The sequence below is a fragment of the Salmo trutta genome, chromosome 18 (genome assembly GCF_901001165.1).
Source record: "Salmo trutta chromosome 18, fSalTru1.1, whole genome shotgun sequence".
Taxonomy (NCBI): domain Eukaryota; kingdom Metazoa; phylum Chordata; class Actinopteri; order Salmoniformes; family Salmonidae; genus Salmo; species Salmo trutta.
Window position 1 is genome coordinate 38906111 of NC_042974.1, and position 14675 is coordinate 38920785.

General features: G+C 43.7%; 1 protein-coding gene across 7 annotated transcripts in view; it reads right to left on the reverse strand.

Moving 5' to 3' along the window:
• Window positions 1-14675, reverse strand: part of LOC115153282 (ankyrin-3) — a 149812-nt gene that overhangs the window by 53904 nt on the left and 81233 nt on the right. For all 7 annotated transcript variants that reach the window (XM_029698565.1, XM_029698562.1, XM_029698564.1 and 4 more), the window contains exons 18-25: window positions 12932-13129; window positions 9184-9282; window positions 8408-8506; window positions 8021-8119; window positions 7680-7775; window positions 6631-6703; window positions 6350-6406; window positions 2672-2795 (exon numbers count right to left, since the gene is read on the reverse strand). In XM_029698565.1, coding sequence (XP_029554425.1) covers window positions 2672-2795; window positions 6350-6406; window positions 6631-6703; window positions 7680-7775; window positions 8021-8119; window positions 8408-8506; window positions 9184-9282; window positions 12932-13129 — 845 coding nt within the window. The remainder of the gene's footprint in view (window positions 1-2671; window positions 2796-6349; window positions 6407-6630; window positions 6704-7679; window positions 7776-8020; window positions 8120-8407; window positions 8507-9183; window positions 9283-12931; window positions 13130-14675) is intronic.

Consider the following 14675-nt stretch of genomic DNA (forward strand, 5'->3'; position numbering starts at 1 on the left):
ACGTCCTGTGCCTGCTTCTCGCAATCTCCCTGAAGTGCGTGTCACCAGTCTGGTGCCACCTGTCCCGGCTCCACGCACTAGGCCTCCAGTGCGCCTGCCTAGTCCAGCGACGGTCTGCAGCCCAGAGCCTCCGGCGACGGTCTGCAGCCCAGAGCCTCCACCGATGCTGGCGGGTTCTCAGGATGAGAGGGTTCTTCGTCCCGCACCAGAACCGCCTCCGATGCGGGAGGATCCGCGGGATGAGAAGGTTCTTTGTCCTGCACCAAAGCCGCCACCAACACTAGACACCCCCCTAACCCTCCCTTTTGGTTTCAGGTTTTGCGGCCGAAGTCCGCACCTTGGGGGGGGGGGTGTTCTGTCACGTCCTGACCATAGAGAGCTTATATTTTTCTATGGTAGAGTAGGTCAGGGTGTGACTGGGGGGTTTTGTCTAGTTTATTTATTTCTATGTTTGGTTGTAGTTTCTTTTTTCTATGTTGGGTTTTTTGTCAAGTTTACATTTTCTATGTTGTGTTCTAGATTCTTTTTTCTAGGTTGGGGTTTTCGTATGATTCCCAATTAGAGGCAGCTGGTCATCGTTGTCTCTAATTGGGCATCATATTTAAGTTGTTGTTTTTCCCACTAGTGTTTGTGGGAGATTATTTTGAGTTTATGCATGTAGCACTTCTTCGTCACGGTTTGTTGTTTTTGTTTATAGTTTGTCTGTCTTGCATAGTTTCACATAGAAATAAAGATGTGGAACGATACGCACGCTGCGCCTTGGTCTCTTTCATACGACAACCGTGACAAGCGCATTTGGAAAGTATTCAGACCCCTTGACTTTTTACACATTTTGTTACGTTACAGCCTTATTTTAAAATGGGTTAAATAAATACAAATCCTCATCAATCTACACACAATACCCCATAATGACAAAAAAAAATGTATTACAAATAAAAACAGAAATACCTTATTTACATAAGTATTCAGACCCTTTCCTATGAGACTCAAAATTGAGCTCAGGTGCATGCTGTTTCCATTGATCATCCTTGAGATGTATCTACAACTTCATTGGAGTCCACCTGTGGTAAATTCAATTGATTGGACATCATTTTGAAAGGCACACACCTGTCTTAATAAGGTCCCACAGTTGGCAGTGCATGTCAGAGCAAAAACAAAGCCATGAGGTCGAAGCAATTGTCTGTAGAGCTCCAAGACACAATTGTGTGAAGGCATGGATCTGGGGATGGGTACCAAAACATTTCTGCAGCATTGAAGGTCCCCAAGAACACAATGGCCTCCATCATTCTTAAATAGAAGTTTGGAACCACCAAGACTCTAACTAGAGCTGGCCACTGGCCAAACTGAGCAATCGAGGGAGAAGGGCCTTGGTCAGGGAGATGACCAAGAACCTGATGGTCACTATGACAGAGCTCCAGAGTTCCTCTGTGGAGATGGGAAAATCTTCCAGAAGGATAACCATCTCTGCAGCACTCCACCAATCAGGCCTATATGGTAGAGTGGCCAGACGGAAGCCACTCCTCAGTAAAAGGCACATGACAGCCAGCTTGGAGTTTGCCAAAAGGCACCTAAAGGATTCTCAGACCATAAGAAACAAGATTCTCTGGTCTGATGAAACCAAGATTGGACTCTTTGGCCTGAATGCCAAGCATCATGTCTGGCGGAAACCTGGCACCATCCCTACAGTGAAGCATGGTGGTGGCAGCATCATGCTGTGGGGATGTTGTTCAGCAGCAGGGACTGGGAGACTAGTCAGGATCGAGGGAAAGATGAACGGAGCAAAGTACAGAGAGATCCTTGATGAAAACCTGCTCCAGATTGCTCAGGACCTCATACTGGGGCGAAGGTTCACCTTTCAACAGGACAATGACCCTAAGCACACAGCCAAGACAATGCAGGAGTGGCTTCAGGACATGTCACTGAATGTCCTTGAGTGGCCCAGCCAGATCCCAGACTTAAACCCGGAGAGACCTGAAAATAGCTATGCAGAGACGCTCCCCATCCAACCTGACAGAGCTTGAGTAGATCTGCAGAGAAGAATGGGGAAAACTCCCCAAATACAGGTGTGCCAAGCTTGTAGCGTCATACCCAAGAAGACTTGAGGCTGTAATCGCTGCCAAAGGTGCTTCAACAAAGTACTGAGTAAAAGGTCTGACTACTTATGTAAATGTGATATTTAAGTTTTTTATTTTGAAAAAATGTGCAAAGATTTCTAAAAAACTGTTTTTGCTTTGTCATTATGGGGTAGTGTGTAGATGAGGAAAAAACAATTTTATCAATTTTAGAATGAGGCTGAAACATATCAAAATGTGGCAAAATTCAAGGGGTCTGAATACTTTCCCAATGCACTGTACAGTATAAGTGTAGGTATCAGTGACGGTTAGTAGTTATTCTATGGCCCGTAAAAATTCAAAACTCCTGAATCATGATGTCATGCTGAACCAGCAGTATTACATATTCATTACGCCTTCATAACATTTGTGTATATGAAGAAAACTTACATGACCACTATTTCTTAGAATGTCACTGCTCCCTAGAATGTCACTGCTCCCATACGTACAGCATCATCAACACATCTTAAACCGGGGTGTATAGAATGAACAAACACAGTAGCAATGCCAAACATGACATCACAATCAAGAGCATATAATGTCATAATAGGGTCACATACCTTGCTGAGCGGACTCCTATGCTGAACCCCATGTAGCCCTCCTGCGGGAGAGAGTCGTCCCCCAGCTCCTTCAGGTCCTGGGGCCGCAGATATTTGTCAGTGTCTCCGGTCATTGCATCCTCACCTGGTGGAAAAGTCCCTCATCAATATTTCAAAGGCAATCCGGTAAAAGAGCGTTGTGGTACTCCTAGAAAAACCCTACCACTGCTTTATAAGAGGCCTTGAATAATTAATCAGTGTCAGTCTGATAACTAGCAGACCAGTAAGTCTAGTAGGCCCTATGCTCAGTCGGTGGGCTACACATTGGGCTATAGTGAAACTAAATAACAGCTACTCAGCTTCAGGCTACTTGGAATGAATGACAATAGTAATAAATCCATTACAATCTATTCAAAGGCTAACGAAGTCCATTAGCTTGGAGATAGACAAAATCTACTTGCAGCATAGCTCTCCTGTCCAGTAAAACCAAACGCAGTTTGTATTGACACTCAAGCCAAAAAGTGAGAGGGTTAAACGCAAGCAGAACTCAAGCCGCGAGAGCAACTCGATTATCAAGGAGAAATAAAAGACGGCAGTCCTTGTAGCGATCCCCTTCTCCCCGACTCCAGCCCTCAACAAACAGTTCACTCTTCCACCGCAGCCCCTCCCCCCAGCAGTCCTACCTCTGCCGCACTCTTGCTCAGATGGGCTGCAATGTCGCTACAGCTCTTTGCTACATTTGATTCAAATACGGTCCCATTCGCACACTGACTGTATAACATCAAATGGGAGTATGTTTTTCAAAGCTAACGCAGTGGACTACTGAAGACTATAACGTCATAGCAAGCCAAGGCAGCATTAACAATTCTCTTCTCCCTCTCCCAGCTTGCTCTCTGTCACACGGCTCCCGCCTCGGCTCACCCTGTAGCCTACAATATTCAACTGAATAGTGCTGCATTCTGCCACACAACTACGAAATGGCTTTATGCACCAATTCCCTGTGTAAAATCCATTCGACAGCAGCTCTCTATAAACTACAGCCTAGCCTTTATGACTTACATAGAAAAACTGCCATGTCTGTCACCACTCTTATTAGATTCCCGTGTTTGTCTTTATATTCCAATTATCCGCAGAACAGAATAACTTCCCCCAATAAATCCAGAGAGAGACGAATGAGGTAGAAAATAAATCCCATGCAGTCATGTGGTTGCAGTTGAAAAAAATCCGAGGCTGAACTGTGTCAGGTTTGGCTATCCTTCCAGCAAATGACTACTACCCGAAAGCCTACTTATTGTAACTGCTGCAGTTGTTGCTAGTGTAGGGGCGGACTGCACCTCTGCTCTTCCGTTTCGTGCTGCAAACAAAATTCAAACTATGCAGACTTTTCCCGGTAGAGTAAATCTCCGAGCGAAAAAGTAAAAGTGGAAGCCATTTAAGGTCGGAACAAGAGAGTTTGCTTTGCTAATGCATCTAGTCGGCTCAGTGAAAGCTCATCTCATTGGATTTGGAGAAAAAGTCCATCCGTCTGGATAAGCTAGCATCTCCGTCAATGTGCAGCCTGAATGGCACCAAAAAAACAGCGGCAGAGGCATAGGGAGGTACTTATTTTAGGACGGGGATAAACTCCGTTTGGTGAGACTGGAGGGAGAAAAAGGCTTTGAAGGACAACCCACTGGAACCCCTCCTGGAATTTTTTCCAGAGGAGGGGGTGGACGGTGGAAATCTGGCTGCATTCCAAATGGGTGGACCAAAGCTGATAATTAGTGCATCTTTTTGTATCTCAAAGTAGCCTACACTTCAAGTTATTACTCCTCTAAATCAACACATTTTTGTAGTTTGGGTGTTAGGGAGAATTAGGCAACAATTATGACTGGTGACCACTTTTACACTCATATAGATTTACATCCTGTGGTTATACTAGGCTGAAAATAAGTATATATATATATATATATATATATATATATTTATATTTATATATATATATTTATATATAAGGTACCAGTCAAAGGTTTGGACACACCTACTCACTCAAGGGTTTTCTTTATTTCTACTATTTTCAACATCGTAGAATAATAGCGAAGACATCAAAACTATGAAATAACACATATGGAATCATGTATAGTAACAAAAAAAGTGTTAGATGAAATCAAAATATATTCTATATTTGAGATTCTTCAAAGTAGCCCCCCTTTGCCTTGATGACAGCTTTGGGGATTCTTGGCATTATTAGTAAAAATAAAGAAAAACCCTTGAATGAGTAGGTGTGTCCAAACTTTTGACTGGTACTATATTATATATATATATATATTGTTATTTTCTACCTAGGGTCTGTGCTGTGGACTGATCCCAGAAGAATACTGTGAGGACTTTAGACATGATCTAAGGAATGGGTAATGGAATCAGCGTGCCACTCTGATTACAGCAGGACAGGAGTGACCTGTCATGGCCAATTAGATTGCCCTCCAGATAAAGAGATTTGGAGAGATGTAAACTTTTTCTGTCCAGACCATGACATGCACTGTGGACGGACTGTCTAGGATTACTGGTGTAATGTATGGCCAGATGTAACACCATTGTTCAGTAAGACTTTTCAACATAGCTGCCTTGGTCGGGTCTTACACTTAAGGCCATTTAGCAACATAGTAAACTGTGAGGATAACCTGAACACTGAGAGCCGTAAACATTGCAGTGTGCGTTTATCAGCCCCAGTGCAGACATAGTAAGCACCACCTCTGATCAGTCGCCAGGTGAGTGTGTGGAACTTGTTGAGTCCAGCAGTATCATCTAACACAGAAACCCGACACCCCTCTCTACAGTTTCCTCTGCAACACTCCATGGAAAAACTCATCCCTTTTACAGTGGAGTCCGTATATTGCTTCCCAAACACTTGGTGATAACTGAAATGGGCAATTCTATGATATTAAGTTTTGTCTTACCAACTACCGATACATTGGTATTCATCCATCCACTCAGCATAAAAATGCAACTTGAGATCAGTTAACATGTAATAACACTTGATTTGTCCCACACAATTTACTAGTTACAAGTTCAGTTGTTGCATGTACAGTTTCGGTGTAGTTGCAAGTAATGTATAATAATGATTGTATTGTTACCAAATATATTGAAATACCATATAACTACCATGCATGGTGTTTTGGCAACAAAGTTAAATGACCCATAATGAATGTGGGAAAAGACACAAGTTAATTCAGCTTTACAGAAGGAAGGCCTATTCTTTATAGGAAATTGCTCTAGGGACCGAATACTTAGCTACATGCAGTGTAACAAGAATGACTGCGGATAGGTTACACCTAACATATCTTATCGCAAGCAAAATAAATGTCCAAATGCTCACACACAAACTTAATTTGTGTCCAGGGCTTACTTTCTCTGCTGATTTACATTTGGAGACAATGCTTCAGCCAGTGACATCAACTACGGATACATAGCTCAAACAAGATACTCAGAGAAAGCTGGATTTGAGTGAAAGGAAGCAGAGAGAAAGAGGTGTGTTCTGGCTATTATGTTCCAGATAGCCAGGCAAACCTCAAGCAACAGCGGACAGTTAGTGAAGCAATGTATCAGCAATGTGGTGAGTTGGTTTGGTTTCCAACGGGTGAGGCGCAGGTGAAGGAATGGGTTTACGTGAAAAGAGTGAAACATACATAAAACTACTGCGTAGAAAAATGGGGCAAATACCTTCGTCAACATCTGAAATACAGTCCTCATTGAGAATTTCCGGCACATTAGCCTTAACTGTGTGATTTGAATACATACAGTAAATCGGATGTTAATAAGACACATCAAATGGCACACTTTCACAAATATGAGATGCATCCACACATGCTTTGAATACACAAAACACAGATCAACCCTAACTGGAGAGGATCCAAACATTATTTCACTTTCAGCTCATGGGGGAATGCACAACTTAGGTTATAAGGGAAGTTTTGAAACAGTCACATCACATATACTCATACCTTCATCTTCAGACATGTCCAGAAACTCGTTCATGGTCTCGGGGACGTTCATTTTGTGTTTCTCTGTCGTAGTCTGGTGATAAAAGAGGAAAGAGTGAGACATGAGTAATGTAGATGAATGCTACTGTATCCAGTGACCTCTGCTTGGCCCTGGGTGTCACTATTAATAAATCCCTCCTGACACGTGGACAGATCAGGTCTCAGGGGCTATTTGAGGAGCACCAGGCCATTCAATCTGGCCGTTTCATACAGGTCACTATTAAACATGTGCGAGAGAATTTGTGGAATCACATGCAGTTACTCTTGTATACCGTTTCAGGGCCAAGTACTAATTTGAGATACACATTAGTAACTCATCCAGTGATTTCAAGGTTTGAGTTGTACAGTATTTTCAGACCTCGTGTTAGGATTCAGCTCAATTTCATCAGAGGAATGAACAAATGTTTATTCATTTATTCTGTACTTATAGATCACCACACACACACAGATGAACACATAAGGTTAGTGAACTCCAAGCACATGGTCAGATGACTGTAACAAATACTGTACATAAAGACAGACCACTAGTCTGGATTTTCATTTGTTTTACATACACTAGGAATGCAAATCGATATTTGCTTTGCATTACCATAACACATTAACACAGAGAGAGATCAGCACGTTACAGTTCGCACTGCAAGGTGTCTCACGTGTGATAACTGGACTAGTGTTGAGGTATGCATAACGCGTAATCTATACCTGCTACCAGTACAGCAAAGGAACACAACTCAAGTCTTCCACTGCTGCTGTGTCTGCTTGCTCAATTACTATGAGATAAAGGCCTGTGTTCATGCCAGGTGAGTAGACTCATCAATGAGTACAATACACCAATTCAGATTTACAGTCAAATTGAGTGCCAGAAGCAATATTCACTGGACAAAGACAAGTGATAACAATGGGGCTAGGCCCCACTGGTCCAAATTAAAACAGAGAGACAAACAAACTTACAGAAAGATAAACATACAGACAAACAAAGACAAACTGACAAAGAGACAGACTTGGCGTCTTACCACAGAGGTCAGATTCCCATCAGTCAACGGCATGAGAGTGTCCACCACTGAGATGTAGCCAAGGCGACGGGCAATGGACAAGGCTGTGTTTCCGTTCTGTAAAGAGGAGGAGAAGAATTGGAGGTGTAAAGGATAGGAGGTTATAATATGCGTGTGTTTTTACTTTGTTATTGTGGACACATTAGTGCTGTGTATGTGTATGTATGTATGGTATACAATGTATGTACAGTATACTATTGTACGTGTCCTTCTGCTCCATTTGTCTCTGTGTATCCCTGCTGACTGGGGCTTCTGTCAGAGAGCTGCTGAGACAGCAGGTTTTCCTATGGTGCCTCACTCACCACGGTCAGCTGATTGGCCGAGGCTCCGTGCTGCAGCAGCAGGTTGATGATGTGGGTGTGACCCTGCTGCGCCGCCTGGTGGAGGGGCGTGTAGCCGTTCTGCGGACAGAGAGAAAGGGAGGGATGGCGAAGGGATGATAGTGAGAGAAAGAATGAGATGCGGAGAAATTGAGGGGAGTGGGGAAAGGGGAATGCAAAGAGAAAAACGAGAAGGAGAAAATATTAATACAAACAGTGGGGCAGCAAGGGAGGGAGAGAAAGAGAGAGTGGGACCAAAACAAAGAGAGTGTTAGGGAGGTGAAATAACACACACACACACACACACAACCTGACAGAAGTAAATAAGCTCAAATGAACACCACATGGGAGAGATCTTCAGTTGTTTACCTTTGTTTTGCCATCAACTCTGGCCTGGTTCTGTATGAGGAAGTTTGCCATCTTGACGTTGCCATAGTGACAAGCCACATGCAGCGGAGTGTATCCCATCTGTTTTACCCAAGGGAAAGAGACAGAGAGAGGGGGAACGATAGAGACGAAGAAAGGAAGGTGTGAGCTTGTTACTTCTCATCCTGTGACGTCACAGCCCTTGTGTGAATAGGACGTAACTAACATTAACTTTACCCAAGTGTGACACAAAATTACTATTATACATCAAGAACTTAATAACACTTCTTTATTAGAAACGCCTGATAGAAAATATGAATGGATGAACAGCCTTGGCTGTAAACCAGTGTGCTGTCAGCACAAACACAGTGTGTAACCTTGTGCTGTGTAACCTTGAGCTGCTGCAGGTATCTGTCTGTGTCCCTGCTATGGGGGGAGGTTGACAATGGGCGGTCAACTGCATGAAGCAGGGGAGGTTACTGGTAGTGCCGGATGTACAGACACAAACACCTGTCACTCAGGTGTCCTCCTATACTTTATTCATGGCACACCTGAGAACACAGTGCTGCAGAAAGGTGTGTGTGTGTGGGCAGGTGATTATCTTTAGCACTTAAGTAATGCACTATTCTAAACACATGAAGTAACCATCTATAACTCCTGGGCTATGATTGACAGAGGAGAGTTGAAATCAAGGGCATCTCTTTGTCCCACAGTCTTTCACTGTGATAGTCTGTACAGTCTGTTTCCTGTGGTTGCCGTAGAAACAGAAAGGCCCTCACCTTTGTCTCGGGGTCGATGTCCGCTCCCTGGTTGAGCAGGACTTCTGCCACGTTGACTTTGTCCTCCTGCGCTGCTAAGTGGAGGGGTGTGAGGCCGCTCTGAAAGAGACACGCATGCGCGCATAAACACACACACACACACACACACGGTTAGAATGCCTTTTCCATGGTGGGGGGATCACAGGTTTGTCAAAGCAAAGCCTCTTTATTCATCCACGTTTTTAAAAAGTAACAGGGATAGGACGTTAGCTAGCAAGGAGGTTGTTTTGAAAATATTTTTTAAATCCTGCGGCTGCTTTTGAACTCAGTGAAAAGCATCAGTGAAAGTGAGAGACTCAGCTGAGGTCTAATCTGGCCTACATGTAGAAATTACCTCGACTAACCTGTATCCCCGCACATTGACTCCGTACCGATACCCCCTGTATATAGCCTCGTTATTGTTATTTTATTGTGTAACCTTTATTTGTTTTACTTTAGTTTATTTAGTAAATATTTTCTTAACTCTATTTTCTTAAAACTGCATTGTTGGTTAAGGGCTTGTAAGTAAGCATTTCACTGTAAGGTCTACACCTGTTGTATTCGGCGCATGTGACAAATAACATTTGATTTGATTTGATACACTATGCTAATGATGGCGCTGTACTGAGAGGTGTTAATCTGCCTTCAACTAGTGCTCATTACGATGACACAGGCCCTCTAGGCTAATATTAGCGGGCTTAAATCAGCCCCAGAAAAGCCTGGCCCCTGGTGTGTCTGTGTATGTGCCTTTGGTTACACATGTCTGTGGTTGTCAAATCATATCAAAAATCTAATTATATTGGTCGTATACACATATTTTGCAGATGTTATCGCAGGTGCAGTGAAATGCTTATGTTTCTAGCTCTAACAGTGCAGTAATACCTAACCGCACCTCTCTGATTGGGTTAAATGTTGGGTTAAATGCGGAAGACACATTTCAGTTGAAGGCATTCAGTTGTACAACTGACTAGGTATCCCCCTTTCCCTTTCCTAATACACACAAATCCCCCAAAAAGAATGAAATGAAGAAATATGGTTGTTATATAGGATGAGCCTTGACTAGAAAACAGTATAAAAATATAAAGTGGGTAAAACAGTATGTAAACATAATTCAAGTGACCAGTGTTCAATGACTATGTACATAGGGCTTCAGTCTCTAAGGTGCAGGTCAGAGTACCAGGTGGTAGCTGGCTAGTAACACTGACTAAGTTCAGGGCAATGTACTGGGCAGAGGCTGGCTAGTGGTGACTATTTAACATTCTGATGGCCTGGAGATACAAGCTGTTTTTCAGTCTCTCTGTCCCAGCTTTGATGCATCTTTATTGTCTCTGCCTTGTAGATGGTAGCGGGGTGAACAGGCCCTGGCTTGGGTGGCTGAGGTCCTTGATGATCTTCTTGGCCTTCCTGTGACACCAGATGATGTAGAAGTTCTAGAGGGCAGGCAGCTCCTTCATTTTGTTGACGTTGAGGAATATGTTATATTTCCTGGCATCACTCCGTCAGGGCCTTCACCTCCTCCCTGTAGGCTGTCTCGTCATTGTTTGTAATCAGGCCTACCACTGCAAACATGATGATTGAGTTGGAGACATGCGTGGCCACACAGTGGGGCCATGTTGAGGTTAAATGTGGTGGGGGTGTTGTTGCCTACCTTCACCAGCTCGGGGCGGCCCATCAGGAAGTCCAGGACCCAGTTTCGCAGTGCGGGGTTCAGACCCATGGCCCCGAGCTTAGTGTTGAGCTTGGAGGGCACTATGGTGTTGAAGGCTGAGCTGTAGTCGATGAACAGTTTTCTTACATACGTAGGTATTCCTCTTGTCCAGATGAGATAGGGCAGAGGGCAGTGTGCAGTGCGATGGCGATTGCGTCATCCGTGGATCTGTTGGGGCGGTATGCAAATTGTAGTGGGTCTACGGTGTTGGGTAAGGTGGAGGGGATACGATCCTCATGAAAGCACTTCATGATGATAGAAGTGAGTGCTACAGGGTGATAGTTGTTTAATTCAGTTACCTTTTCTTTCTTTGATACAGGAACAATGGTGGACATCTTGAAGCAAGTAGGAATAACAGACTGGGATAGATTGAATATGTCCGTAAACACTCCAGCCAGCTGGGCTGTACATGCTCTGAGGATGTGGCTTGGAAAACGCGGATAAACATGCTTAAATGCCTTACTCACGTCGGCCACGGAGAATGAGAGCTCACAGTCCATCTGAGCGGCGTCCGCCTGCGTTGGCGGTTCTGTGTTTTCCTGAAAGCGTTGAAGAAGGTGTTTGTTTAGCTGGTCCGGGAGCAAGGCATCAGTGTCTGCGACGTGGCTGGCTTTTCCTTTATAACCTGTGATTGTCTGGCACATATGTCTAATGTCTGAGCCGTTGAATTGCGACTCCACTTTGTCCCTATACTGTCCTTTTGCCTTTTACATGACCTTGCGGATGGCATAGCTAGTCTGTTTGTACAGATTATGTTCCCAGTCACCTTACCGTGGTTAAATGCGGTGGTTCACACTTTCAGTTTTGCGCGAATGCTGCAAATTTTGATTGGTCAGTCCTCAACACAAGTACTTCCTGTTTAAGTTTCTGCCTATAGGAGGGGAGGAGCAAAATGGAGGCATGATCTGATTTGCCAAAGGGCAGGCAGGGGAGTAGCAACGGTCAAGAGTGCTCGATTAGCGAGTAGCACAGGAGATGGGTTGATAAAACCTTGGTAGCGTTTTCCTGATTTCCTTTATTAATGTCCTCATGTGCAATAAATGTAGCCTCAGGATATACAGTTTCCAGTTGCACAAAGTCCAGTGTAGTTCCTTGAGTGGAATATGCTCTCGGAGGTAATGCGTTCGGCATTTGATGGTGAGGTATTCCAGATCGGGAGAAGAAAAGGACTTGAGTTTCTGTACGTTACCACAATCACACTATGAATAGTTAAACATGAAACATACACCTCCAACTTTCTTTTTCCCGGAGAGTTCTTTCTTCCTGTCCACGCGATGGACGGAGAACCCTGCTGGCTGAATGGATGGGGACAGTATATCCGGAGAGAGACATGATTCAGTAAAACAGAGTATGTTACAGTCCCTGGTGTCTGCCTGGAAGGAGATCCTCGTCCTGAGCTTGTCTACTTTATTGTCCAGGGACTGAACACTAGCGAGTAATATACTCGGAAGCGGTGGATGGTATGCACACCTCCTGACTAAGAGCCTACTCTGACTAAGAGCCTACTCTGTGTTTCTCTTCTCTGGTGATGGCGACTTGGAGCAGCCCTCAGGATTAATAGAATTGCCTCAGGAAGTTCAAACAAAGAATCCAATTCAGGGAATTAAAATTTCTGGTCGAAATCCTGGTGAGTGACTGCCGATCTAATATCCATTTTTTATTCAGCTGTCGTTAATAATTCAAGAAACATTTTGCGCAAATAATGTAAAAAGAATATACCGCAAAGTTGGTTAGGAGCTAGAAACAGGGCGACCATGTCTGTCGGCGCCATCTTGTTGTGCATGTGTGTATGTGAACAGTAGTGTTCTGTATGAGTGTGTGTGTGTCCAAGGTACTGATGGGTCTTGAGACCTATGAGTGTTGAGCTGTAAAAATGTAATTTCCACATAAGTTACCATCCTGTGAGGCCAGGTGAGAGTGTGTGTTTGTTGTGTGTTTGTGTGTTTATGTGAATGTAGTATAGTGTGCTGTATGTGTGCTTTGTATGTCTGTCTGTCCGTGTATACACAGTGTGTGTGTTACCTTGTTGCCCATGTTGACATTGGCGTTCTTGGTGAGGAGCAGAGAGACCAGGTCCACACTGCCCTCCTGTGCAGCCAGGTGAACAGGACTGATGCCCTGGCGGGTCACAGCGTTGGTGTCCGCCCCGTACTCCAGTAGCGTGGTCCCTATGTCCATCTGGTTCTTCTTGGCAGCTATGTGGAGGGGTGTGTAGCCATTCTAAGAAGAAGAGACACAGGGGAAAGGTATTCAGCACTCTCTGAGTGTACTGTAGCTCAGTTGGTAGAGCATGGTGTTTGCAATGCATGGTGTTTGCAATGCCAGGGTTGTGGGTTTGATTCCCACGGGGGGCCAGCACAGAAAAAAAGTATGAAATGAAATGTATGCATTCACTACTGTAAGTCGCTCTGGCTAAGAGCGTCTGATAAATGCCTTAAATGTAAAAATGTACTCTATTCCAGGGTACGTTTTAGCATCGGGACCCCTTTTGTGATAGCAAATTCATCAGGGACCCCCTCATAATATCAGAACACAACTCTTACTTTAGAGTGCGATGAAAATAGCATACAAGCATTTTACTATGACTTCTGCAGTGCAGAAGTCAAAGAAGATTTTAAAGGCCCTCTTGGCATCAGAGAGAACATTTTGCCTTAGGGCATTTAACAGTTTTTAAGCTAATTTCTTGCAATTCTACACATTTTGCCATGGGGCAGATCGTGCCATTTGCAGTTTTTAAGTTAAAATTACAGTGTGTTCATGCCCCCTGCTCTATTCTACTCTCTTCTATTATTTTTCCAAATATTTATCTGTATGGGACCTCATTAGGGTTCTAGATAAAGAGATGAGAACACACAGTACACTGTAAACATTCCATAATCTTAGCTAGCTGCAATATTTAATTTAAGGCCTTGTTTAGCCTTAAATTAAACTATCTTCAGTTTTATTGATGTAATTTAAATAGTCTTGTCAGACAAATTTCAACCACCAGGATGATGTTAACAGAAACAACATGTTTCACCCTCTTCTCCCTTCACTAGACACACACTACTAAATAACAATAGCGCCAGGCAGGCAGAAAGAGAGTATTTGGCTGGATGTTAAAGCCGGATCCATCCCAACATTCCCAAAGGGTTTCCCTGGAGAGGACCGTTAGAGGCGCTCCACTGGTGGTATGACACTACAGGGAGGCTTTAACGCCATGAAAAGTCCAAGGAGTGCAGGGCGGTGGGGGGTGTAATGCAGACAGAGCTGAGACTATGGGTAGAGGCAGTAGGCAGATATGGAAAAGTGAGACAAGCTCTTGAAACCTACTTCAACTGTCATATAATAAATAAGGTAACTCATTGCAAGGCAGTAATATTAGTTCATACCATGATAACAAGCATATCATATCACAGTTGATGACACAGTACGACTACATGTATTAAATCAGATTTGTTTTTTGTATTCTACGACTGTTTTGGGTCATTGGCAAAGATTTCCAGACTGTATAGTTTTACAGTTTTCCATCTCTCTGTCTGTCTATCTGTCTATGTCTGTCTGTCTGTGTGTGTGTGTGTGTGCGTGTGTTTCTGCTGTGACTGAAGCCAGAAGGGCAGGCAGCTGAGAAACACATCAACTGTTTTCTGTCATGTGACTTATAACCCGTATAATCTCAACATCTCACCAAGCCAAGACTGAGCCTCCAAGAGAAGATTTAGTTTTTTTCCAAAACACTGAAATTAGACAAGAGACACGGACTGTAGCTTGTTAACACAGATTTACA